Source organism: Rhinatrema bivittatum, chromosome 5 (assembly GCF_901001135.1).
Source record: "Rhinatrema bivittatum chromosome 5, aRhiBiv1.1, whole genome shotgun sequence".
NCBI classification, from domain to species: domain Eukaryota; kingdom Metazoa; phylum Chordata; class Amphibia; order Gymnophiona; family Rhinatrematidae; genus Rhinatrema; species Rhinatrema bivittatum.
This window is the reverse complement of record NC_042619.1, coordinates 128,246,820-128,271,458: the sequence shown is the minus strand read 5'-3', so window position 1 is coordinate 128,271,458 and position 24,639 is coordinate 128,246,820. Positions and strand designations below refer to the sequence as shown.

At 41.1% G+C, this 24,639-nt stretch overlaps 1 protein-coding gene across 1 annotated transcript in view; it reads left to right on the top strand.

The window, feature by feature from the left end:
* The window catches only part of GTF2F2 (general transcription factor IIF subunit 2), a 423,749-nt gene that overhangs the window by 35,646 nt on the left and 363,464 nt on the right, over positions 1–24,639 (top strand). Inside the window, exon 2 of the mRNA XM_029602905.1 lies at positions 1,209–1,282. Within this exon, the coding sequence (XP_029458765.1) occupies positions 1,209–1,282 (74 nt within the window). The remainder of the gene's footprint in view (positions 1–1,208; positions 1,283–24,639) is intronic.

Sequence of the window (24,639 nt, the reverse complement as noted above, 5' to 3'; positions counted from 1 at the left end):
TAAGTATTTGCAAATAAAGAAACAAACTTCTACTTTATTTTGCTTCTAAATATGTTTTTTGTTTGTACGTCTTTGTAGCCAAATAAATAATGATATTGCCCACACTCTAACATACTAACAAGGTATTTTAATATAGATATCTTTAACCAGAAATCCAAGGAACAACGTTTCTTCCCTTCCCCCAACAAACTTTCCATAAGATTAATTCAGCTATCATCTTGGACCTTTCTTAAGGGAAGATTATTTTTCCTTGCCTTGTCACTATAACCAAGCAGAACTACAAAGCATGCCACATCCAACAGAAAAACAACCTGCATCGTGAGACCAGGCATTTTATTTAGTTGATTAGGCTTGACATTAAGATCCTGCACATGGTGCCTGTATTTTCTGACAGTGCAGAGAACTGTCCCAGGTTTTGTGAAACTATTTTATCTTCCATTCTAGCAATTAATCTTTTTATAGATGGTCATTGTTATCTTTCACATTTCTTGCAATGTATTTCTAGTTTGACATTCCTGTCTTGGAGCATACCCCCCTACCATTGGCAGGCAGGTTTTTTTTACTGTTAATGTCAGAAGAGTATATTAATTTGAAAGTGAGTTAATATAGCTGGTGGAGAATATTATGGTATAAGTGTATAAAATTGTAATTTACTGTACAATACCAAATATTTGTGATAAATGATTTTTTCCCATTGAATTATTGGTATAGTTAGTGTTTACATTATATTGATCTAATTTATTTGTTTGAGCACTTTTATAGAGTTCCCAGTCAAATGTTATGCTAATATTTTATTTCTTACAGTTGCTTTCACATAGGATTTTATTTGGTAGTTTAAATTTGATAAATCACTTTTTAGTATTAAGGTTAAACAGGCTTAAATATTTTTGAATCCAGCTCTCATAATCTTCAGTTAATTTTAGTATTGATCCCTAAATAAGAATAGGAGAAAAAAAGTTCCTGTTACCATATAAAGGAGTCTGAAACTATAAAGCAGAGAACTGTTCTTCCTAGTTGGAATTTACAGTCAAAAGCAGAAGGCTATTTACATAAGTTTGATCAAACTCTACCACATAAGTTAATGAAATAAACTTTTGTTTCCTTTTCTGTGCTACAAGAAAACACAGTTTACTTCTAATTAAAATGTGCAAAAGAATAATCACTTTGTTGCACGATCGCTAGAAGTTTTCCAATAATTTGTGTTTCAGGTTCCGAAATACTTGTCACAGCAGTGGGCGAAAGCTACAGGAAGGGGTGAAGTAGGAAAACTGAAAATTGTCAAGTAAGTTGTGTTTTTTTTTTTCTTTTCTTTTTAATTTTAACAGAAGCTGTACTGGCTAAATTGTGTGTGTGATTCTTCTTGACCTGCAATTCCTTTCTGCGCATTTGGGCTTCCAGCTCAATTGGAGCCAGGGTTGGGATCTGCCACCATGAGCATTTGTTCCTAACCACTCAGGGAACACTGAGAGGAGAGGATCACCTTGCTGGTGGCTGAAAGGAATCAGTAAGTTTTTGCTTGGGACATTGTCTTTTTTAAAAGTATTAGGGCAAAGTTAACTATTTGGGAATATTATTTAGTGTGTTTGTGCTTTTAATAGTCAGAAAAGCAGTGAATAAACAAGTTAGACTGTTTGTATTTTTAAATAGTCAGTCAATAAGGTAGCTAGTAAGCAGTAGGTAGTGTGTTTATTTTTAAAAGTCTGCAGAACTGAGTGTTCTCCAGACTTTTAAAGAACTGATTGTTTGTATTAAAAAAAAAAAAAAGTAGCCAGAAGCTAGAAATAAGCTAGGAGCAGTATATACCAAAGTAAAAAGGTTGAATAGTTCAGCTCACCTTGGAAAGGTGTTGAGGTAGTGTGATTGGGTTTGAATAGGTACCAACATTTGTTAATCAAGAGAGCAGTGAGTCGCTCTGAAGTTAGAAAAAATACCATTCTAGAAGCACAATCCAGATGTATTCCACACATTAAGAAAGGTGGAAAGAAGGCAAAACGATTACCGGCATGGTTAAAAGGGGAGGTGAAAGAAGCTATTTTAGCCAAAAGATCTTCATTCAAAAATTGGAAGAAGGATCCAACAGAAGAAAATAGGATAAAGCATAAACATTGGCAAGTTAAATGTAAGACATTGATAAGACAGGCTAAGAGAGAATTTGAAAAGAAGTTGGCTGTAGAGGCAAAAACTCACAGTAAAAACTTTTTAAAATATATCCGAAGCAGAAAGCCTGTGAGGGAGTCAGTTGGACCGTTAGATGATCGAGGGGTTAAAGGGGCACTTAGAGAAGATAAGGCCATCACGGAAAGATTAAATGATTTCTTTGCTTCGGTGTTTACTAAAGAGGATGTTGGAGAGGTACCTGTAATGGAGAAGGTTTTCATGGGTAATGATTCAGATGGACTGAATCAAATCACATGAACCTAGAAGATGTGGTAGGCCTGATTGACAAACTGAAGAGTAGTAAATCACCTGGACCGGATGGTATACACCCCAGAGTTCTGAAGGAACTAAAAAATGAAATTTCAGACCTATTAGTAAAAATTTGTAACCTATCATTAAAATCATCCATTGTACTTGAACACTGGAAGATAGCAAATGTAACCCCAATATTTAAAAAGGGCTCCAGGGGCGATCCGGGAAACTACAGACCGGTTAGCCTGTCTTCAGTGCCAGGAAAAATAGTGGAACGTGTTCTAAACATCAAAATCACAGAACATATAGAAAGAAACGGTTTAATGGAACAAAGTCAGCATGGCTTTACGCAAGGCAAGTCTTGCCTCACAAATCTGCTTCACTTTTTTGAAGGAGTTAATAAACATGTGGATAAAGGTGAACCGGTAGATGTAGTATACTTGGATTTTCAGAAGGCGTTTGACAAAGTTCCTCATGAGAGGCTTCTAGGAAAAGTAAAAAGTCATGGGATAGGTGGTGATGTCATTTCGTGGATTGCAAACTGGCTAAAAGACAGGAAACAGAGAGTAGGATTAAATGGACAATTTTCTCAGTGGAAGGGAGTGGGCAGTGGAGTGCCTTAGGGATCCGTATTGGGACCCTTACTTTTCAATATATTTATAAATGATCTGGAAAGAAATACGACGAGTGAGATAATCAAATTTGCAGATGACACAAAATTGTTCAGAGTAGTTAAATCACAAGCAGATTGTGATAAATTACAGGAAAACCTTGTGAGACTGGAAAATTGGGCATCCAAATGGCAGATGAAATTTAATGTGGATAAGTGCAAGGTGATGCATATAGGGAAAAGTAACCCATGCTATAATTACACAATGCTGGGTTCCATATTAGGTGCTACAACCCAAGAGAGAGATCTAGGTGTCATAGTGGATAACACATTGAAATCGTCGGTTCAGTGATTTGCGGCAGTCAAAAAAGCAAACAGAATGTTGGGAATTATTAGAAAGGGATTGGTGAATAAAACGGAAAATATCATGATGCCTGTGTATCGCTCCATGGTGAGACCGCACCTTGAATACTGTGTACAATTCTGGTCGCCGCATCTCAAAAAAGATATAATTGCGATGGAGAAGGTACAGAGAAGGGCAAGCAAAATGATAAGGGGAATGGAACAGCTCCCCTATGAGGAAAGACTAAAGAGGTTAGGACTTTTCAGCTTGGAGAAGAGACGGCTGAGGGGGGATATGATAGAGGTGTTTAAAATCTTGAGAGGTCTAGAACAGGTAGATGTGAATCAGTTATTTACTCTTTCGGATAGTAGAAAGACTAGGGGGCACTCCATGAAGTTAGCATGGGGCACATTTAAAACTAATTGGAGAAAGTTCTTTTTTACTCAACGCACAATTAAACTGTGGAATTTGTTGCCAGAGGATGTGGTTAGTGCAGTTAGTATAGCTGTGTTTAAAAAAGGATTGGATAAGTTCTTGGATGAGAAGTCCATTATCTGCTATTAAGTTCACTTAGGGGCGGATTTTAAAACCCCTGCGCGCGTAAATCCTTCTGGATTTACGCGCGCAGGGCCCTCGCACGCCGGCGCACCTATTTTGTATAGGCCGCCGGCGCGCACAGAGCCCTGGGACACGCGTAAGTCCCGGGGCTTCCTGTCGGGGGCGTGGCGGGATGACGTGGCGTTTAGGGGGCGGCGACGTGGGCGTGGTTTCGGCCCGGGGGCGTTCCGGGGGCATGGCCGCGTCCTCCGGAACAGGCCCCGGGACCGGACCACGGAGCGGGGCAGCCGGCCGACGCGCGCAAAGTTACGCCTGCTGAAAGCAGGCGTAACTTTGCCGACAAAGGTAAGGGGGGGTTTAGATAGGGCCGGGGGGTTGGGTTAGGTAGGGGAAGGGAGCGGAAGGTGTGGGGAGGGCGAAGGAAAGTTCCCTCCGAGGCCGCTCCGATTTCGGAGCGGCCTCGGAGGGAACAGGCAGCGCGCGCTGGGCTCGGCGTGCGCAGGTTGCACAAATGTGCACCCCCTTGCGCGCGCCGACCCCAGATTTTATAAGATACACGCGGCTATGCGTGTATCTTATAAAAATCCAGCGTACTTTTGTTCGCGCCTGCTGCGCGAACAAAAGTACGCACTCGCGCAAGTATTTAAAATCTGCCCCTTAGAGAATAGCCACTGCCATTAGCAATGGTAACATGGAATAGACTTAGTTTTTGGGTACTTGCCAGGTTCTTATGGCCTGGATTGGCCACTGTTGGAAACAGGATGCTGGGCTTGATGGACCCTTGGTCTGACCCAGTATGGCATTTTCTTATGTTCTCTCTATTTTATATCACTACCAAATTTACTTTTAGTCCAATTATGCAGTGACAGACTTCAGCTGGGGGCTATGTACTGGAGTCTTGCAGTCATGAGCACTCAAATCTGGCCATTAGGTATTAAGAAATTGCCATACTGGGTCAGACCAAGGGTCCATCAAGCCCAGCATTCTGTTTCCAACAGTGGCCAATCCAGGCCATAAGAACCTGGCAAGTACCCAAAAACTAAGTCTATTCCATGATACCGTTGCTAGTAACAGCGGTGGTTATTAGGGATGTGAATCGGATCCGATATTGGATCCGATTCACATCCGATATCGGATCCGATTCACATCTATAGAGATGTGAATCGGAACCAGAATCGGATCCGATATCGGATCCGATTCACATCCCTAGTGGTTATTATCTAAGTCAACTTAATTAATAGCAGGTAATGGACTTCTCCTCCAAGAACTTATCCAATCCTTTTTTAAACCCACACTAACTGCACTAACCACATCCTCTGGCAACAAATTCCAGAGTTTAATTGTGCGTTGAGTAAAAAATAACTTTCTCCGATTAGTTTTAAATGTGCCCCATGCTAACTTCATGGAGTGCCCCCTAGTCTTTCTATTATCTGAAAGAGTAAATAACCAATTCACATCTACCCGTTCTAGACCTCTCATGATTTTAAACACCTCTATCATATCCCCCCTCAGTTGTCTCTTCTACAAGCTGAAAAGTCCTAACCTCTTTAGTCTATCCTCGTAGGGGAGTTGTTCCATTCCCCTTATCATTTTGGTAGCCCTTCTCTGTATCTTCTCCATCGCAATTATATCTTTTTTGAGATGCGGCGACCAGAATTGTACACAGTATTCAAGGTGCGGTCTCACCATGGAGCGATATAGAGGAATTATGACATTTTCCGTTTTATTCACCATTCCCTTTCTAATAATTCCCAACATTCTGTTTGCTCTTTTGACTGCCGCAGCACACTGTACCGACGATTTCAATGTGTTATCCACTATGACACCTAGATCTCTTTCTTGGGTTGTAGCACCTAATATGGAACCCAACATTGTGTAATTATAGCATGGGTTATTTTTCCCTATATGCATCACCTTGCACTTATCCACATTAAATTTCATCTGCCATTTGGATGCCCAATTTTCCAGTCTCACAAGGTCTTCCTGCAATTTATCACAATCTGCTTGTGATTTAACTACTCTGAACAATTTTGTGTCATTTGCAAATTTGATTATCTCACTCGTCGTATTTCTTTCCAGATCATTTATAAATATATTGAAAAGTAAGGGTCCCAATACAGATCCCTGAGGCACTCCACTGTCCACTCCCTTCCACTGAGAAAATTGCCCATTTAATCCTACTCTCTGTTTCCTGTCTTTTAGCCAGTTTGCAATCCACGAAAGGACATCGCCACGTATCCCATGACTTTTTACTTTTCCTAGAAGCCTCTCATGAGGAACTTTGTCAAACGCCTTCTGAAAATCCAAGTATACTATATCTACCGGTTCACCTTTATCCACATGTTTATTAACTCCTTCAAAAAAGTGAAGCAGATTTGTGAGGCAAGACTTGCCCTGGGTAAAGCCATGCTGACTTTGTTCCATTAAACCATGTCTTTCTATATGTTCTGTGATTTTGATGTTTAGAACACGTTCCACTATTTTTCCTGGCACTGAAGTCAGGCTAACCGGTCTGTAGTTTCACGGATCGCCCCTGGAGCCCTTTTTAAATATTGGGGTTAGATTTGCTATCCTCCAGTCTTCAGGTACAATGGATGATTTTAATGATAAGTTACAAATTTTTACTAATAGGTCTGAAATTTCATTTTTTAGTTCCTTCAGAACTCTGGGGTGTATACCATCCGGTCCAGGTAATTTATTGCTCTTCAGTTTGTCAATCAGGCCTCCCACATCTTCTAGGTTCACCGTGATTTGATTCAGTCCATCTGAATCTTTACCCATGAAAACCTTCTCCATTACGGGTACCTCCCCAACATCCTCTTCAGTAAACACCGAAGCAAAGAAGTCATTTAATCTTTCCGCGATGGCCTTATCTTCTCTAAGTGCCCCTTTAACCCCTCGATCATCTAACGGTCCAACTGACTCCCTCACAGGCTTTCTGCTTCGGATATATTTTAAAAAGTTTTTACTGTGAGTTTTTGCCTCTACAGCCAACTTCTTTTCAAATTCTCTCTTAGCCTGTCTTATCAATGTCTTACATTTAACTTGCCAATGTTTATGCTTTATCCTATTTTCTTCTGTTGGATCCTTCTTCCAATTTTTGAATGAAGATCTTTTGGCTAAAATAGCTTCTTTCACCTCCCCTTTTAACCATGCCGGTAATCATTTTGCCTTCTTTCCACCTTTCTTAATGTGTGGAATACATCTGGACTGTGCTTCTAGAATGGCATTTTTTAACAATGACCACACCTCTTGTACATTTTTTACTTTTGTAGCTGCTCCTTTCAGTTTTTTTCTAACAATTTTTCTCATTTTATCAAAGTTTCCCTTTTGAATGTTTAGCACGAGAGCCTTGGATTTGCACACTGTTCCTTTTCCAGTCATTAAATCAAATTTGATCATATTTTGATCACTATTGCCAAGCGGCCCCACCACCGTTACCTCTCTCACCAAGTCCTGTGCTCCACTGAGAATTAGATCTAAAATTGCTCCCTCTCTCGTCGGTTCCTGAACCAATTGCTCCATAAAGCTATCATTTATTCCATCCAGGAACGTTATCTCTCTAGCGTGACCCGATGATACATTTACCCAGTCTATATTGGGGTAATTGAAGTCTCCCATTATTACTGCACTACCAATTTGGTTAGCTTCCCTAATTTCTCTTAGCATTTCATTGTCCGTCTCACCATCTTGACCAGGTGGACGGTAGTATACCCCTATCACTATAGTCTTCCCTGACACACAAGGGATTTCTACCCATAAAGATTCAATTTTGTATTTAGTCTCATGCAGGATGTTTATCCTGTTGGACTCTATGCCATCCCGGACATAAAGTGCCACACCTCCTCCCGAGTGCTCCTCTCTGTCATTGCGATATAATTTGTACCCCGGTATAGCACTGTCCCATTGGTTATCCTCTTTCCACCATGTCTCTGAGATGCCAATTAAGTCTGTCATAATTTACTGCTATACATTCTAATTCTCCCACCTTACTTCTTAGACTTCTGGCATTAGCATACAAGCATTTCAAAGTTTGTTTTTTGTTTGTATTTTCATTCTGCTGTTTAATTGATAGGGATAAGTTAGAATTTTTTAGCTCAGGTGAGTTTTTAGTTACAGGCACTTGGACTACTTTTCTAATTATTGGAACCTCACTGTCGGGATGCCCTAATTCTAATGCATCATTAGTATCCTTTAAAGATACCTCTCTCCGAACCATGCGCTGCTGAGCGACTGTCGGCTTTCCCCTTTGTTCTAGTTTAAAAGCTGCTCTATCTCCTTTTTAAAGGTTAGTGCCAGCAGTCTGGTTCCACCCTGGTTAAGGTGGAGCCCATCCCTTTGGAAGAGACTCCCCCTTCCCCAAAAGGTTCCCCAGTTCCTAACAAAACTGAATCCCTCTTCCTTGCACCATCGTCTCATCCACGCATTGAGACTCCAGAGCTCTGCCTGCCTCTGGTGACCTGCGCACAGACACGTTCTATGAAATGGATGACAGCAGTGGTGTTGACAGAAGGATACGTTGCTATAACATTACGAACTTCCCCTGAGAAATGAATGGTGTCACCAAGATACTGTGATCGAAGTTTCATTATTTTGGCTTTTGTCATCTGGAACGCCTCTACAGTTGTTAGATTGCTCCTCTGAAGACGTCTACACAACTCTGCCAACTCTCCTAATACATCATTTAAAGTAAAGATGGTAACATGATACTCAGGTTTTGTCAACTTGTCTAAGCAGTATCTGTGTATTGGGTCATCGTCTTCTTCTATCCGTTCTCTGCAATATTGAATCAGCATATCGTAGTTCTTGACTAAGGCATTCACAGCAAAATGTCAAGACAACCACCTGACTTCATTAAGGGGCCTGAATGCAACTGCATCATGTTCTGATGCCTGACAAAGTTCCTCAAACCTGGACTTCTTCACAGATGACCGACTAAAAATCGTGTAAACTGTTCGAATTAGAGTTTCTACATCTTTCAACACAGCGTCATGCTTCCAAGCATCATCAAGCCCTAAATCCTCTCTGTGTGCCACGCAATGTTGCTCAAGCAACACCATTATATTTCCCGAGCATCACAGAAGCCCCATCTGATGTGAACATTACCATTTTGCTCAAGTCAAGATTGTTCTCTTGGTTGAAATTGGTAATGGCAGTCACAATAGCTGCACTGTTGCATTCTGTCAGCTTCAGAATTCCAGCAAAATAAGTACAGTAAGCAGCTTCATCTTCTTTTCGAAATTTTACATAAAGAATTAACATTTTTGTCACAGTAATGTCTGTACTCTCATCAATTATGAGAGTGTGGAATGACGACTGGCGCCAATCATTTATCATATCTCTTTGTATCACTGAGTTTATGCACTCTAGAAATTCAAACGCATAATTTTTACTGCTCCAAGATTCCGGTATTTTTACATATTTTCCAATGTGATTGTGAATTTCCTGAACAGATAGCATCGAAGAATTCAATTTTATGGCAAGGAAGACATTATCAATTAGAATTTTTACCTCCTCACTGGAAGCAGACTTTCTTTCAGAAATTTCAGTTTTTGTCTTCTTTTCTTCAGTAGTTTCCTTCAGCAGTGCCCGAAGTGTTCCCCAACGCTAACTTCTTAGCAAATCGACAGACTGAACGTGAGCTTTCTGGAGTAAATGTCGCTTTAATTAATCCAGTTTCCATTCATCCCACTGTTTTGCTTGGGCGAAAGCACAATGGGCATTTGCCTGTTTGCAGATGTCTCAGACAACAGAGTTCTCCGAGTTGAACTTAAAAATATTTCCAAGAATCGTTCGCTGTTTGCCGGCGTACTCCGGCATATTGGCTTCTACATGTTCTTTGAGCCGTTCGACTTTAAAGTTCAATCTCGCTTTCTTAGTCAAACGTTTATCGTTTCTTCCGTCTTTGAATTCACGTTTCGACACAATTTTCCGCTATTTTCTGTCTGCCTATACCCTTTCTCGTGAACGCCGTTCACCACACCACACAATCAACAGGAAACGGAAATCAACGAAAGTATGACTAATGCGCTGTCGCTAAGAAAATTTAATTTTTGTAGCACCATTACACGTCTATTCTTACTGAAACTCGTTACAATTTTGCCATGGCCCTACCCTTTGAAATCTGTAAATTTATACTTTATTTTTTTTTGCGCGGCAGATAAAAACATTTGCGCGGCAGGAATTTAACTTATGCGCGGCCGCGCAATTGCGCAGCTTAGAGGAAACATTGGTGTAAAGGCTTTTTTTTTTTTTTTTTAGCGAGGTGTGCTTATTGTGTTTATTTTTTGGTGCTGCTTTATTTGTTATCCATCTTGAACAAGTGTTTGGCAAAAGACAAGCTAAACTTTTTTGTAAATAAATCAAATTAGAATAGTTTAATAACTTATGAATCAGGGCTTGTAGTACAGAGCGGGAGGAGTTAGCTGACAGAAAAGGCTTTAGTCAACATCAGTATCTATCTACACCTCTTGCTGGATATTATCAGATCATTTGGTTTTAGCATTCATTGCTATTGCAACTGTTCTGCAATTTTATCTATTTTGAGTCTAATCTGGCAGTCTTAAGAAAATTGACTGCCTTGCTGTTATCTCATGGTGGATGAAAATTAATGGGTTAATTTTCATTGCTTCCAAAACTGAGTGCCATGGCTTGACTGCCTATAAAGGGGCAACCCCCAAGACAGGAGCAGCTGGCAGGCTGGAGTAGGAATAGGACAGGAAAGGAGTCTTCATCTGTGCTGGCCACCTCCCCCTCAGCTTGAGCCCTTGGGTTCTGGTGGCTGGCAGGACCTGGATGATTCAAGGGCAGGGACTAAAGGGCACCCACAACAGCAGGGAAAACTGCAGGGACAATACACAACAAAATAAGTTACCCTCAAGAGACAGACAAGCAACCTCAAACAAACCAGAAACAACCTCAAGCAAAAGAAAACTAGCAGGCTACAGATTAAGACCTCAACCAAAGAGAACAAACAAGAACAAGTAATGAGGATTACAAGGAGCAAGAAGGCCTCTAGAGAGAGAAGACCAAATAACAGGCATGAGAGTGCCAGAACTAGGAAAAAGGAGACTCCAAGCAGAGGCGCAATGTTGGTGAGCATGAGGCAGACTTTTAAGGGTGTGGCTGACTTGCTTTAGAAAGCCCGTAAGGCAAAAGCCTGTGCAACTCAGATTGTGGCCCACTGAGGGCCCCTGCTGGCAGGAGGGTCACATTGCAGCCAGAATCCTCACATTGAGATCCTTTGGGTTAACAAGTCAGTGCTAACTGTATCCGATCTTCATATTAATTTTGATGGGGACATTTTTCTTTTTAATTTAAAAGCTTAGGTATAATTTTAGGCCTTTAGCTTGATTTGAAAAATCATATTTCATGCTCAGCAAAAAAAAAGCATGGTTTAAACTTGTTTGTATATGCGCTGAAATCTTTTCTTTCAGGTTCACAAGACAGTCTTTGCATGCTTTGGTGTTGACCTCCTATAGACTATCATAATTCCATGTTCATAGGTTTATGTCATGGATGTGAGCTCTTGGGCTGTGGTGTGGTAGACGCAGCCTATCAGGCGAATCAGCTAGGCCCATGCCAACAGCTGATAGATTCGTTCCAACTGGAGCTGGAGCTTCACTGTACCAGCCCTATTCCCTGCAGTTTGAGTTTTTGGGTTCTAGGGGCCGACAGGGCTTAGGCAAAAGTCCTGTAGGGAGCTGTCAGATGAAGTCAAGGTGCGGGTGGTGGTTAGGGCTGGCAGTGAGCAAGACAGTATCTGGGTCAAGGTTAGGGCAGGCAGCGAGCAGTAGGGTCAGGGGTCAGGGCACATGCAATCCAGAAATGAAGTCAATGTCAGATGCAGAGGTCAGAACCAGAAATCAGGCCAAGACAGGCAGAAACATGATGAGAAGGCGCATGGCAGAGGAACAAGGTAAGGCAGGAAAGTAAGACCAGACAGGAGAGCAAGGCAGGACAACGAGGCACAGGGGCGAAAAACACACACTACAAGGCAGGAGGACTTGTTGCTGAGGCAAGGGCTTGGAGCGCCGCTGGGGTTTAAATACCCAGTCTCACTGACATCCTCAGAGGGCGCTATCAGAGTCTTTCCCGCTGCAGGGCCTTGATAATTAGGGAAAGTGCATGCGCATGCACCTAGGGAGAGTCACAGCATGACTAATGGAACATCCAATGGTGTCTCTACAGCAAGGGAGTCCCAGCGGCATCCTGCGAGTCCAACAGTGTTGAGGGTATGTGTGGCCACTTCCGAGCCTTCCTGTGACTAGCCAAGATGTTAGTTTGCTTTTGGAAACTTTATGCAGCTGGAAGATGATTCAGAATACCATTGTGAGGATGATCTCGAGTAGTAGTGTGAGAGACTATATAGGTTGTCACCTTCTAAGACTCATAGCCAAATTGTGAACTAGCTTCCATTGTGGAGGGAATGATGATTTTTAATATTAGGTTTCTTTTTATTTTCACATTTCTGTACTGCCCAACTCCCAGAAAGAACACTGAGTAGTTTTTGGCATGATAAAATAGTACAATATCATACTTCAAAATGTTATCGAATATAAAAAAAAACTAACACAGTCCCCATCCCTAGCCCCACTAAGGGCAGGGACAAAATTAAACCCACTCTCACTCCAAAACCAAACCTTGAATAAAGGACTCAGAACCTGCAGTAAAGCTCCCAGTGATCCGGTCTGAACCACCCCCAGAGCATAGGCAATGATGTCGTCAGTAGATGGGACCAGCATTGACCAGCATCCCAGATATACAGGCCAATACAGTACAGTGCGCTCCGATGGAGTGCACTGTTAGCCGGCATTTGGATGCGTGTTTTCGACGCGCTAGCTTTACCCCTTATTCAGTAAGGGGGTAATAGCATGTCCAAAACGCGTGTCCAACACCCCCCCCCCCCCCCCCGAACCTAATAGCGCCGGCAACATGCAAATGCATGTTGATGGCCCTATTAGGTATTCCCACGTGATTCTGTGCACCCTCCGACTTAATATCATGGCGATATTAAGTCGGAGGTCCCGAAAGTTTAAAAAAGTAAAAAATTTGAAATAGGCCCGTGGCTCGCGGGCTGAAAACCGGACGCTCAGTTTTGCTGGCATCCGGTTTCCGAACCCCTGGCTGTCAGCGGGCTCGAGAACAGACGCCGGCAAAATTGAGCGGCGGCTGTCAAACCCGCTGACAGCCGCCGCTCCTGTCCAAAAAGAGGCACTAGGGACGCGCTAGTGTCCCTAGCGCCTCTTTTTACCGCCGTGCCTAATTTAAATAAATTTATTTACTGTATCGCGAGCACAGGAGAGTGGGCGCTCGCCCGCTCTCCCATGTTTTTTACTGTATCGGCCCGAATGAGAGAAGAGGCCTCAAGATGGAAAAAGACCCCTCCATACTAGCCTACAAACTCTGCAACTGATCATGGGAGGTCCTGGACTGCCAGAGGAGCAGGGCAGGCTTTTCACCCTGCTATCGATGATTACATCAAAATAAAAACATTAAGGATGTAGTGGTGTCATCAATATGAAATCGCAGCAGATCTGAGGTTGGACATGCTCTGTGTGGACAATGTACAAGGAGGCCAATATTCAGCCACTTCCTGACTGAGCAAGTTAGCCAGATAAACGTACCTATCTAGCTTGGCTGACATATTTATAGTTAACTATATAATTTTATCTAAGCTGGATATGGCTGAAATTAGGTATTAAGTTAGCCGGATATATAGCTCTGCCCTGGAACACCCCCATCCCCCCCTTCACTTATCTTGTTAACTGTTTAGCTGGATAAACAACCGGCTAAGTGGTGGTTGCTCAGCATGACCGAATTGTCAAGCAGCGCATCATAGCCAGCAAAGTCAGAACTTAATGGGCTAAGCGGTGCTTTATATCGATATCTGCATGTCCTAGATAATTAACATTAGAAAGGTTCCAACATCCATAAACTGAACAATGGATAAGATTACAACTTCAGATGAATTGTCTTTCGACATATGCAGTGTATGTACATGTCCCTTCCTCTATGTAGGTAAATATAAGAGACAAATCAAGACTCATATGGCAGAACATAGGACCTGTTTGAATACTGTTTAGCCGGTGAGCATTTGTTAGTTAATCTACAATTTGTTTTTTTTTATCTTAGATTTGGCATATGAGCATGTATTTATTTATTTATTTAGAACTTTTCTATACCAACGTTCATGAAAAGACATATCACATCGGGTTACATCAAACAGGGGATCGCCATGAACAATAAGTAGTAATGGTCAAAATGGGTGACCAGGGTAAGATTCCAAAAATAAGTAGTAACAAGTGAAAAACTGTGGAAAAAACAAAAGCGAGAAACATGAAGAGAAGGGCTAAAACACGATAACTTAAGCAGGGTGGGGGGTACCAGGGATGGGGGTGCTGGGGAAGGGAGACTGGGTGGGGAGGGGGGGGGGGTAGGTAGGAAGGGTGCCGGAGAAGAGGGAAAGGTGGGGGGAGGAGAGGGGCAACACAGGGATGGTAAAAGATTAATGTGATGCAGATGACCCTTATAACTAGATGCTAAAGATCATTGTAACATGGTGTTGGAGAGGGAGGAGTAAGGGAACACGGGGATGGTATTAAAGATTAACATGATGCTAAGCTTAACATGTCTGCATGACATCGTCACTACAGGTGGATTATAAACATTTTTAAATAAATGCAGTGGGGATAGAGATACAATTGGAACAGCAGTGGATTTTTAACCTGCAGTGACTCTATTAGAAATGAATCATAACATGGCTAAACTTTTTTTATTATGAGCAAACTATATAACAAGTACAAAGGAACTCAAACAATTTTTATATGACCTTTTTAATTCTGCCAAATACCTGATACAAAAAGTTCACATTTCTTTAACAAACATCAGCATAAGAACACAAGATATGCCATACTGGGTCAGACCAAGGGTTCAACAAGCCCAGTATCCTGTTTCCAACAGTGGCCAATCCAAGTCACAAGTACCTGGCAAGTACCCAAATATTAAATAGATCCCATGCTACTAATGCTGGCAACAAGCAATAGTTATTCCCTATTGATTAATAGCAGTTTATGGACTTCTCCAGGAACTTATCCAAACTTTTTTTTTTTAAACCCAGCCACACTAGTTGCTTTAACCACATCTTCTGTCAATGAATTCCAGAGCTTGGTTGTGTGTTGAGTGAAAAATAATTTTCTCCGATTTGTTTTAAAGTGCTACTCACTAACTTTATGGAGTGCCCCTTAGTCCTTGTATTAACTGAAAGGGTAAATAACCATTTCACATTTACCTGTTCAAGTTCTTTTATGATTTGTAGACCTTTATCATATAACCCCCCTTAGCTGTCTCTTCTTAAAGTTGAGCAGCTTTAACCTCTTTAGTCATTCCTCATAAGTGAGCCGTTTCATCCCTTTTATCATTTTGGTTGCCCTCTCTGTACTTTCTTCAGTGCAACGATATCTTTTCTGAGATGCAGTGACCATAACTGCACACAGTATTCAGGTGTGGTCTAACCACTGAGCGATACAGAGGCATTATGACATCCTCCGTTTTATTTGCCATTCTTTTCCTAATAATTCCTAGCATTGTTTGCTTTTTTGACCGCCACAGCCCACTGAGTCGATTATTTCAATATAAAATACTATGACGATGCCCAGATCCAATGTAATAATACATGTTTATTTTAACAACAAATTTCAAACAACCAGCAATAGATCATATGTACTTTTCCAAATTTCTCTACTTAATTTTTATTTTTTTTTTTTTACATGATAAATTACTAAAATCCCCCTATATTATAAGGCATGTAACCTACAATATACAAAAATTATTAACATATACATACAGGGGTAGATTTTAAAAAAGTGCGCCTTCGCGTACTTTTGTTGGCGCACCAGGCTACCAGGCGTAGCCGCGAGTGTCTGCTAAAATCCAGGATCGGCGCGCGCAAGGCTGCCGATTTTTGTGCAGCCAGCGCGCGCCGAGCCGCACAGCCTGCCTCCGTTCCCTCCAAGGCCGCTCCGAAATCGGAGCGGCCTCGGAGGGAACTCGCTTTCGCCCTCCCCTCCCTTCCTCTATCTAACCCCCCCCCCTACTTTTGTCGGGGGATTTACGCCTCCCGGAGGGAGAAGTAAATCCCCGCGCGCCAGCAGGCCGCTAGCGCGCCGAGACGCGACCTGGGGGCGGTTCCGGAGGGCGCGGCCACGCCCCCAGACCGCCCCGGGCTGAAACCACGCCCCCGAAACGCCACGCCGATCGGCCCCGCCCCCGACACGCCCCCCTCGAAAAATCTGGGACTTACGCGAGTCCCGGGGCTCTGCGCGCGCCGGCAGGCCTATGGAAAATAGGCGCGCAAGGAATGTCAAATGATACTGGTTGTTTCAGCCACAAAAGCTCACCAGTTACTTTGTATGGAAAATAGGCGCGCAAGGAATGTCAAATGATACTGGTTGTTTCAGCCACAAAAGCTCACCAGTTACTTTGTACCCATAGAATTAAGTCCAAATGTTCAAAACAGACATGTGCCAAGTCAAATGATACTGGTTGTTTCAGCCACAAAAGCTCACCAGTTACTTTGTAAGGAAAATAGGCGCGCAAGGAATGTCAAATGATACTGGTTGTTTCAGCCACAAAAGAGCCCTGCTCGCGTAAATCCGGGCGGATTTACGCGAGCAGGGCTCTTAAAATCCGCCCCACAGATTTCTCTTCTTATAAGAAGAGGTTTATAAGAAGAGGATAGGTCCTTAACATTTTGGGGAGATAAGATGCGCAAGAAAAAAAAACCCCAGGATACTTGAAGATCATTTTTTAGTGTGGTGTAGGATGTTTGGATGTATGTATTTGTAAGGTTTGAATGGGGTAATGCATGTGTGCTGATTTATAGGTTTATTGTCTTAATGAAAGGGAAGTTTGTATGTATATGTTCATTTTTTAGTGCATTGTAGGTAATATTCCTTATAATGTAGGGGGATTTTAGTAGTTATGTATTGAGATATGTAAAATGTTTAAGTAGAGAAATTTGTAAAAGTGCATGTGCTCTACTGCTGGTGTTTTTTTTTTAATTTGTTAAAATATGTATTATATTGGCACTGTTTGATGTTTGTTAAAGAAATATGAGCTTTTGTATAAGGTGTTTGGCAGAATTAAGAGGGTCATATGAAAATTGTTGGTGTTCCTTTATTCTTGTTGTATAAATCTTTTTATGGACATGAATACACAGACAGCTCAGTACATAATTCTTTCTTCTGCATACCATGGCAGGGATAAATAGAATGTCATTCATTTTAACATTTCACCCTTCTTCCTACCCACTCATCCAGTAACCCCCACCAACTACCTCCTCCCTTCCCTCTGTTTGGTAGTATAGATAGTCCATATCTAGCTCTAAAGAAAATAGAAACCTACCCTAAAGATCCTCAACCCAGCTGTATACACATATGATGTTTACTGGATCCTTAAATTCTGTGTGAGATCAATGTGAAAATAAAAAATTAACAGCCAGTATACATTAAATATTAGAAACTACAACCTATTCCCCTTTTTGTTGCTTCTTAACACTTTTATGTTCCACCAGCTCTGGCAATAGAAACTAAAACAAACCATGAAAATGGAGCTCCTGAGTAGTCTGATTTGGAACAGATGGACAAAATATAAAAACTTGTAAGGGTGAGCTCATTAATTCTGCGGATTGTCTAAACAATTGGCATTTTTGCTCACTTGATGGCCTCTGCAGGAGTGGATAAGTACTAAACTTTACCATTATGCTTCATATGCTGGCAAACTGGAAACAGCATAGCGTATTTTATTTTGAGATTTCTCAGATGCCTGTTTGCCTCCTCAGATTTATACCTCTTTCTCAGTATGTCAACAGAGAAATCCAAAAAGATTGCTATGTTTGTCGAGTTAAACTTGCCTTTTGGTCTGGCTAGAACTAGAACTTTAGCTTTATCTTTGTAGTTCTTGGAAAAGCTCCTAGGAGACAGGAGGCTGCCAGTACTTTGTGCGCTTGTTCTATTACCAATGAAATAAGCAGCTCCTGTGCCCCAGAAACTGATTTTATCCGTTTTTCAGCAAATGATTCCACATCTAACCCTTCGGCATCTTCAGGGATATCCGGAATTTGTATATTATTCTGTCTTGCCCTATTATGTGCTGTTGTATTTGGTTATAAAATATATTTTTATGTTGTATGCGGTTACAACCCTTTTGGAATAATTGTATATAAGAATGATGTAAGATGAGGTCTGACTTGCTGCCTTCTCATTGGTTTGAAGGCATGTTCATCCCTATATCTCAATAGGCTAGGAACTTGGGAGTCCTCATTGACTCCTTATGCCCTCATTTTAATTCAGCCCTCTTACTACAAAATGCAGATGTTATGCTCGGTTAAACCTTTTCTCAGTACTGCCGAGTTTCCTAATATAACTCGGGCATTAATCATCTCCCCATTATATTACTGCAACGCCTTGTTTCTAGAATTACTAGCCTGTTCACTTAGGTCTTTACAACTAATCCAAAACTCTGCTGCCCTCCTAGTAACTGATGCAGTGCTGTGTAACCATATATCCCCAGTGTTGTTCAAGCTGCACTGGCTTCTCATCACCTTTCGAGTAGTTTAAAATTCTCTGCCTGGTTTTCAAAGCACTTAACAATTTGAACCCTTACTACCTTGCTTCTGCTGTGCAGAGGCATCATCCAATACACCCTCTACGATCAGCGTTTCAAAACCTTCTGGAAGTGCCAACCCTCAGACTAACTAAATTTTTGACAATTTGAAGAAGAATGTTTAACACAGCAGTGCTTGTACTTTGGAATGAGCTACCCAAGGAGTTAAGAGCAGAAACTGATTTTTTCCAGTTCAGGAGGCTTTTAAAGACTCATCTGTTCTCCCTTGCCAAATAAACTCTGGCCCACTAAGTTATGCAGTATTTACAACAAGGCTGTAGAGTAATGGAAGCAATGCTAATGTTTTTGATGTTAGATTCTGTACTAGTTGTTAAATTGAGTTTATCTATGTAACTATTATGAGTGTCTTGTTGTAATCCTGCTAAGATTTGTAGATTAGCGGAATAGAAATGATAAATAAATAAGACTTCAGACTTGGATATTTATACTGCCATTTGTTTTACGAGCTTCAGAGAATTTTGTTCCTTAAAAATTGCTGTGAACGTTTTTGGGGAAAATGTGGGTTATAAATTAATAGGGATGTCCATGCACATTTTTTTGGTTCATTTTTGGAGGGTTTTTGATTCATTTTTTCATTTTGGCCATTTTTATTTATTTTAATGTTGCTCATTTTCAGGAAATAGCTCACTCTATTTCCTGAAAAAAGAATCACACAAAAATTTAGTTTTTCAGCAGTTTTGGGCATTTGCTTTATGGCAAAATAAGCAAAAAAAAAAAAAATGCCTGGTTTGGTTTGAATTACTATTTGTTTTTAAACTAATGCATATCCCCTAAAAATATATTAAAATTAAAGAACTCACTCTCTTCCCAGCTATTTCCCCCCCCCCCCATATATTTTTTTAAATTTTATTGTATGAGGGGCGAGTTCATGTTATCTGATGAACGGATAGGACATAATGTGGGCTTGCTCCAGATGTCCCCCCCCACCCCCTCCATATCAACAGAAAAACTGGTAAAATCTTGGCTTACCATGGCAGATTTTATAGAGCAAGCTGTTGTACTGGTTTATGGACAATTTTGTGATTCGGAGGGCACCGCAATGTCTGCAAAGCTGCAAAGAAAGGATAAAATCCTGGCTAAACAGGCAGATACAAGGATGTCCGACAGCCCTCCGAGCCTGTGCCCAATTTCTTCCATTGATTCACTGGCAGAGGAAGTCACAAATGGGGTAGTGAAGGCCTTGGATGCAAAGTTTGTGGCGCATTCGCAACAAGTAGCAACAGGCAATGAAACCTTAAATGAAATAAAAATGCAAATGAAGATCCAAGATGGCGCTCTAAGGAGAGGCCGCAGCAGAAGCAGCTCCTCGGGATCATTATTTTTCCTGAAACAGCCGTGAGAGTCGCGGTAGCATGCCTTGTACTAAGAGGAAGGGGAAGATTAGGTTGGAGACCGCTGCACCAGCCTTGCCAATCCCTTCCCAACCGATGATTGAGGGCTTTTTCGCTCTGGCAGTAGCATCAACCCCAGAAAGGAGGTCCACTGGGACGACGAGTGAGGAGCACTCCACGTCACCCTTGGACACACAAACATCACTAAGTCCTGGGGCACCCGAGACTCCCTCCCCCCCCTACTTACAGCACGAACGGGGTGCAAGTCTGGATCCCGCGGCAGATGAGCCCAGCTGGGGAACAAGCAGCGGTGGATGCATCCGGGTCCGAGGCTGTTTGTATAGCTGAGGGTGTTGCAACCCACAGGGAACAGCGGAAGGAGGAGAAAGCCGCCATGGAGAGGCGGGGTACATCGAGCAAAAACGCCACAGCAAACATCATTGAGGGGGGAGAGGAGCCGGCAAATGAAATTCTAAGGATTTCAGAGGTTTGCCAGAGGAGCGAGGTAAGCTTAACCTCGGTGCAAAATTAACAAGACCACAAGTAATAACTTTAGAGACTGTGTGGAACGTTATAGTTACCCTCGAGAAAGCTATTACAACACTGACTGACTATTGCAGTAACCCATTTACAGGAAAATGTTCAAGAAATAAAACCAATGCTGGACATACACGACACTAAGATTAAAGAAATAGATGTAAAAGTCACCACGTTACAAGAAGTTCAAGCAAAATTAGTACAAAGTGAACTAATTACATCTAAAAAGATTGAAAACTTGGAGAACACCCAGAGATATTTAAATTTAAGGATTCAAAATTTTCCCTCCATAAGATTTGTCTCGTTAAGAGACCAATTTAAAAAATATATGATGGATATTCTCCAATTACCGATAGATGCTATGCCTCCTATTTCTAATATATATTACGTGTCTAAAACAAATGAAGTGGTATCAGGTGAGCCCATTGTGCCTCTGAATGCTGGTACAGACCTTACTGTATTCCTTGAAACTTCAACGGATGATCAAGTTGAATATCTGGGTACTGTGTTGTGCACTTTTGTTTTTCCGGCAGACAGAGAATATGTTTTAAAATGTTTTCTCCGTAATAGGGAAAAACTTTTCTTTGGTGAAAAGATTAGGATTTACCCCAATGTTACAAGATCTACACAGATTCGTAGAAAAAAGTTGTTGGAGATGTGCCAGGAAGCAAGGCAATTGGGAGCTAAAATAACAATAAGATATCCTTGTAAATGTATGATGTATATTAATAACTGCTATGTTTATTTTGAGTCATCACAATTGCATTAGTTTTTGGATAACTATAGGACTGAGGTAGCTGGACCTTAGCTAGTCACGGGTATTATGAATGTTTAAACTCCTCCTTTAATTTTCCTTTATATTATTACTTCTTTATTGCTCTTATAAAACCTTGGATCTCCCTTTTTCTTTGTTTATGGTAACCTGTTATGATTATAGGAGTCTAGTGGTTAGAGCAGTGGACTACGAGCCAGGAGACCAGGGTTCAAGTCCCGCTGTAACCTTGTAACCTTGTGACCTTGGGCAAGTCACTTTACCCTACATTGCCTCAGGTACAAAACTTAGATTGTAAGCCCTCTCGGGATAGGGGAATACCTACAGTACCTGAATGTAAACCGATGTGATATCTCGATTGAGATCGAATGTTGGTATATAAAAATAAATAAATAAATGGATACTATATGTAATATGTTGTTTTTTTACATCAATTATTGTTTATGAAAGTATTGTGGGAATATTATAAATGATGTATTGTTGAAACTCCTTGTTAATTGTGGAAAAATTTAATAAATAAATAAATAAAAAAAAAAAGCAAATGGAGGAAACACAGAGGAGAGTAGCAGAGGTGGAATCTGACAAACAGTCGCTGATGCAGATGCAAGAGGCACTTGGAAAGTAAGTACTGCTGCTGGAAGCTAAAGTTGTGGCAATCTGGAAAACAGGTCCAGGAGAAAAAATTTAAGATTTGTGGGCTTCCCCAAATCTTTATCAGATTGTGAAGTGCATGCATTATTTGAGGGCTGGGACTGCAAATTATGGAAGGCAAATGCCAGATGGTGAAGGCACACAGACTGGAGCCTAGGTCAGCAGGTTCTGCCAGACCCAGAGTGGTTAGTGCATGGCTGTTGAATTTTACGGACAAGTGGGAAATATTACAAGTCTACCACAAAAAGGCAGAATTAACCTATGAGGGACACAAGATCCTCATCTTTCAAGATTATTCAAATGCGTTATCACTACTTGACCTAACGGCAGCCTTTGACACCGTTGACCATACTCTACTATGCCAGCAGTTGAGAAAAATCAGAATTGACGGCAGTGTAATGAAGTGGTTCTCCTCATTCCTGTCAAAAAGGTCATTCCAAGTCAAATTGGGCAACTGCATGTCTGACACCTTCCCGACTGATGCAGGTATCCCCCAGGGTTCAACTCTCTCGGCAACTTTATTCAACATCTATATGCTTCTTCTGTGTAGACATCTGTCTAATCTAGCAAACACATTCTTATAAGCCGATGACATCCAATTCTATATACCATGCACCAAATCTATTGAAAATGCAAGACTAACTCTAGTGACACACATAAAGGCCATACAACATAAACTATCCAAACTTAAACTAACTCTAAACACTAATAAAACTGAAATCATTCTACTGAGAAGAAAACTACCTATAGCGGCTCCTCAAACACTTGACATGGGTAACTTCAACATCACACCCTCAGACCAATTACAGGACTTAGGTATACAGACTGACGAGAACCTATCAATGGAAAAGCACATAAATAAATTAATGAAACCAGGATATGCCAAACTACGCTTACTACATAGACTGAAACCATTGCTGACTCTCACAGACTTCCACACGATCCTGCAGACCTTCACCTTCTCAAACTTAGACTACTGTAACTCACTTCTACTCGGCATTCCCAAATGTCTTCTAAAAAAAAAAAACCTACAACTATTGCAAAATGCTGCAGCTAGATTCTTAACAGGTTCAAGGAAATTCGATCACATATCTCATTCACTGATAGCTCTTCATTGGCTACCTGTACAATCCCGCATCAACTACAGAGTCCTAACGTTAATACACTTCACCATCCATTCTAATAACTCTGGTTTGGTAGATGTAGCTCTACAATCATACAGTTCTCAAAACAAAGGACTACTAGCTGTGCCATCTTTACAGAATACTCACTTAACAAAAATGAGAGACCGCATGTTCTCAGTAATAGGCCCAATGCTATGGAACTCTCTATTCAAGTATCTAAGACTGACTCCAGAAACAAAGAAATTGAAACGTGACCTAAAAACATGGTTATTTCAAAATGCCTATAACCTAACTTAAAATCGCCTAAACACAGAGCATGCACCCTCAAGGACAACGTCATTAAGAACTTATCTCCTGAACTAAATACCTTATCCCAAGTATGTGTCAATTTTTAAATTGTATGTTTGACCTCATTAATTTAACGTACCTGTTGATGTATAATATTTATCACAACCTATTCACCCAAAACCACTGAATTTGTAGACACTGTTGAATTTGTACACGGCAGGTTTTTTCAGCCTATTGATGGTTAACTTATGCTAATACATGTGGATCTGGATTGGAGGAAGAAATATGAAATAAGTATTGAATATAAATTCGATTAGATATCCGATGACGTGAAGATAGATCTGAGTGGTGAACTGAGGGGAAGAGGAGGAGTTTATTTAAATGCAGACGACGTGAAAGAAGACTGGATATGACGTGAAAGTAGACTGGATTCGACGGCGGACATAAAATGGAATGCAGCTTATATTATATTATAGCATGTGTCTTTAAAAACAACAAACCGGACGTGATAGAAGACCGGGGCCGCCGCCTGAACAGCTTCCGTTTCAGACGGGAGCACTGGACGTGAAAGAAGACTACAGCTTCCGGCGAAGAAGACTTCCGGTTTTGAGGGTATAAAACGATCACTGTAGGTGGTTGGCATTTCAAGAGCAGACGCAGCCCAACGGGGCTGTCGTGGAATTAAAAAGAAGAAGCAAGCCAACAAATTAAAGAAGGCTCCGTGACAACGCTCTCATAAGGAGATACTGAAGGATACCCCCTGAAGCAGGACGATGATGTCCGAAACACAGCTGTGTCGGGTGAACTACCAGGAATGGAGTAGATGAGTATTAGTGTCTGTTGTGTGTACTCGTGAAGATTGCTTGACAGTCAATGACTGATTTTATTATAAAGAAAAATTTCTACTAAAAAGATAGGATTGATGAGTGAAAATTAAAATTAAAGTAAGGTGACCCTGCACAATAGTAGAGTCTGTCACATAATACAGACCCTCGAAGTAAGGGGCCTACATATATTTGGCTAAGATAACCTTTGAGGTGTTTAAGATATACCTGATGTACCATTAATTTTTGATATTGATGTATAATATTTGTCATGTTGTAAACCATTATGATCTTTATTTGGAACGATGACATATAAAATGGCTAAATAAATAAATAAGAGGAAAGAGTTTTCTTCAATTTGCGCAGAGCTGTTCAAATGACAAAGTTTTCATTACAAGGTTCCAAACAGCAACAAACAACAATTGGTGGGTGATAGATTCAGTAATGGCAACAAAACAATTTCTGGACACCTTGTGAAGGGGAGCTAAAGAACTAGGAGGTATAATG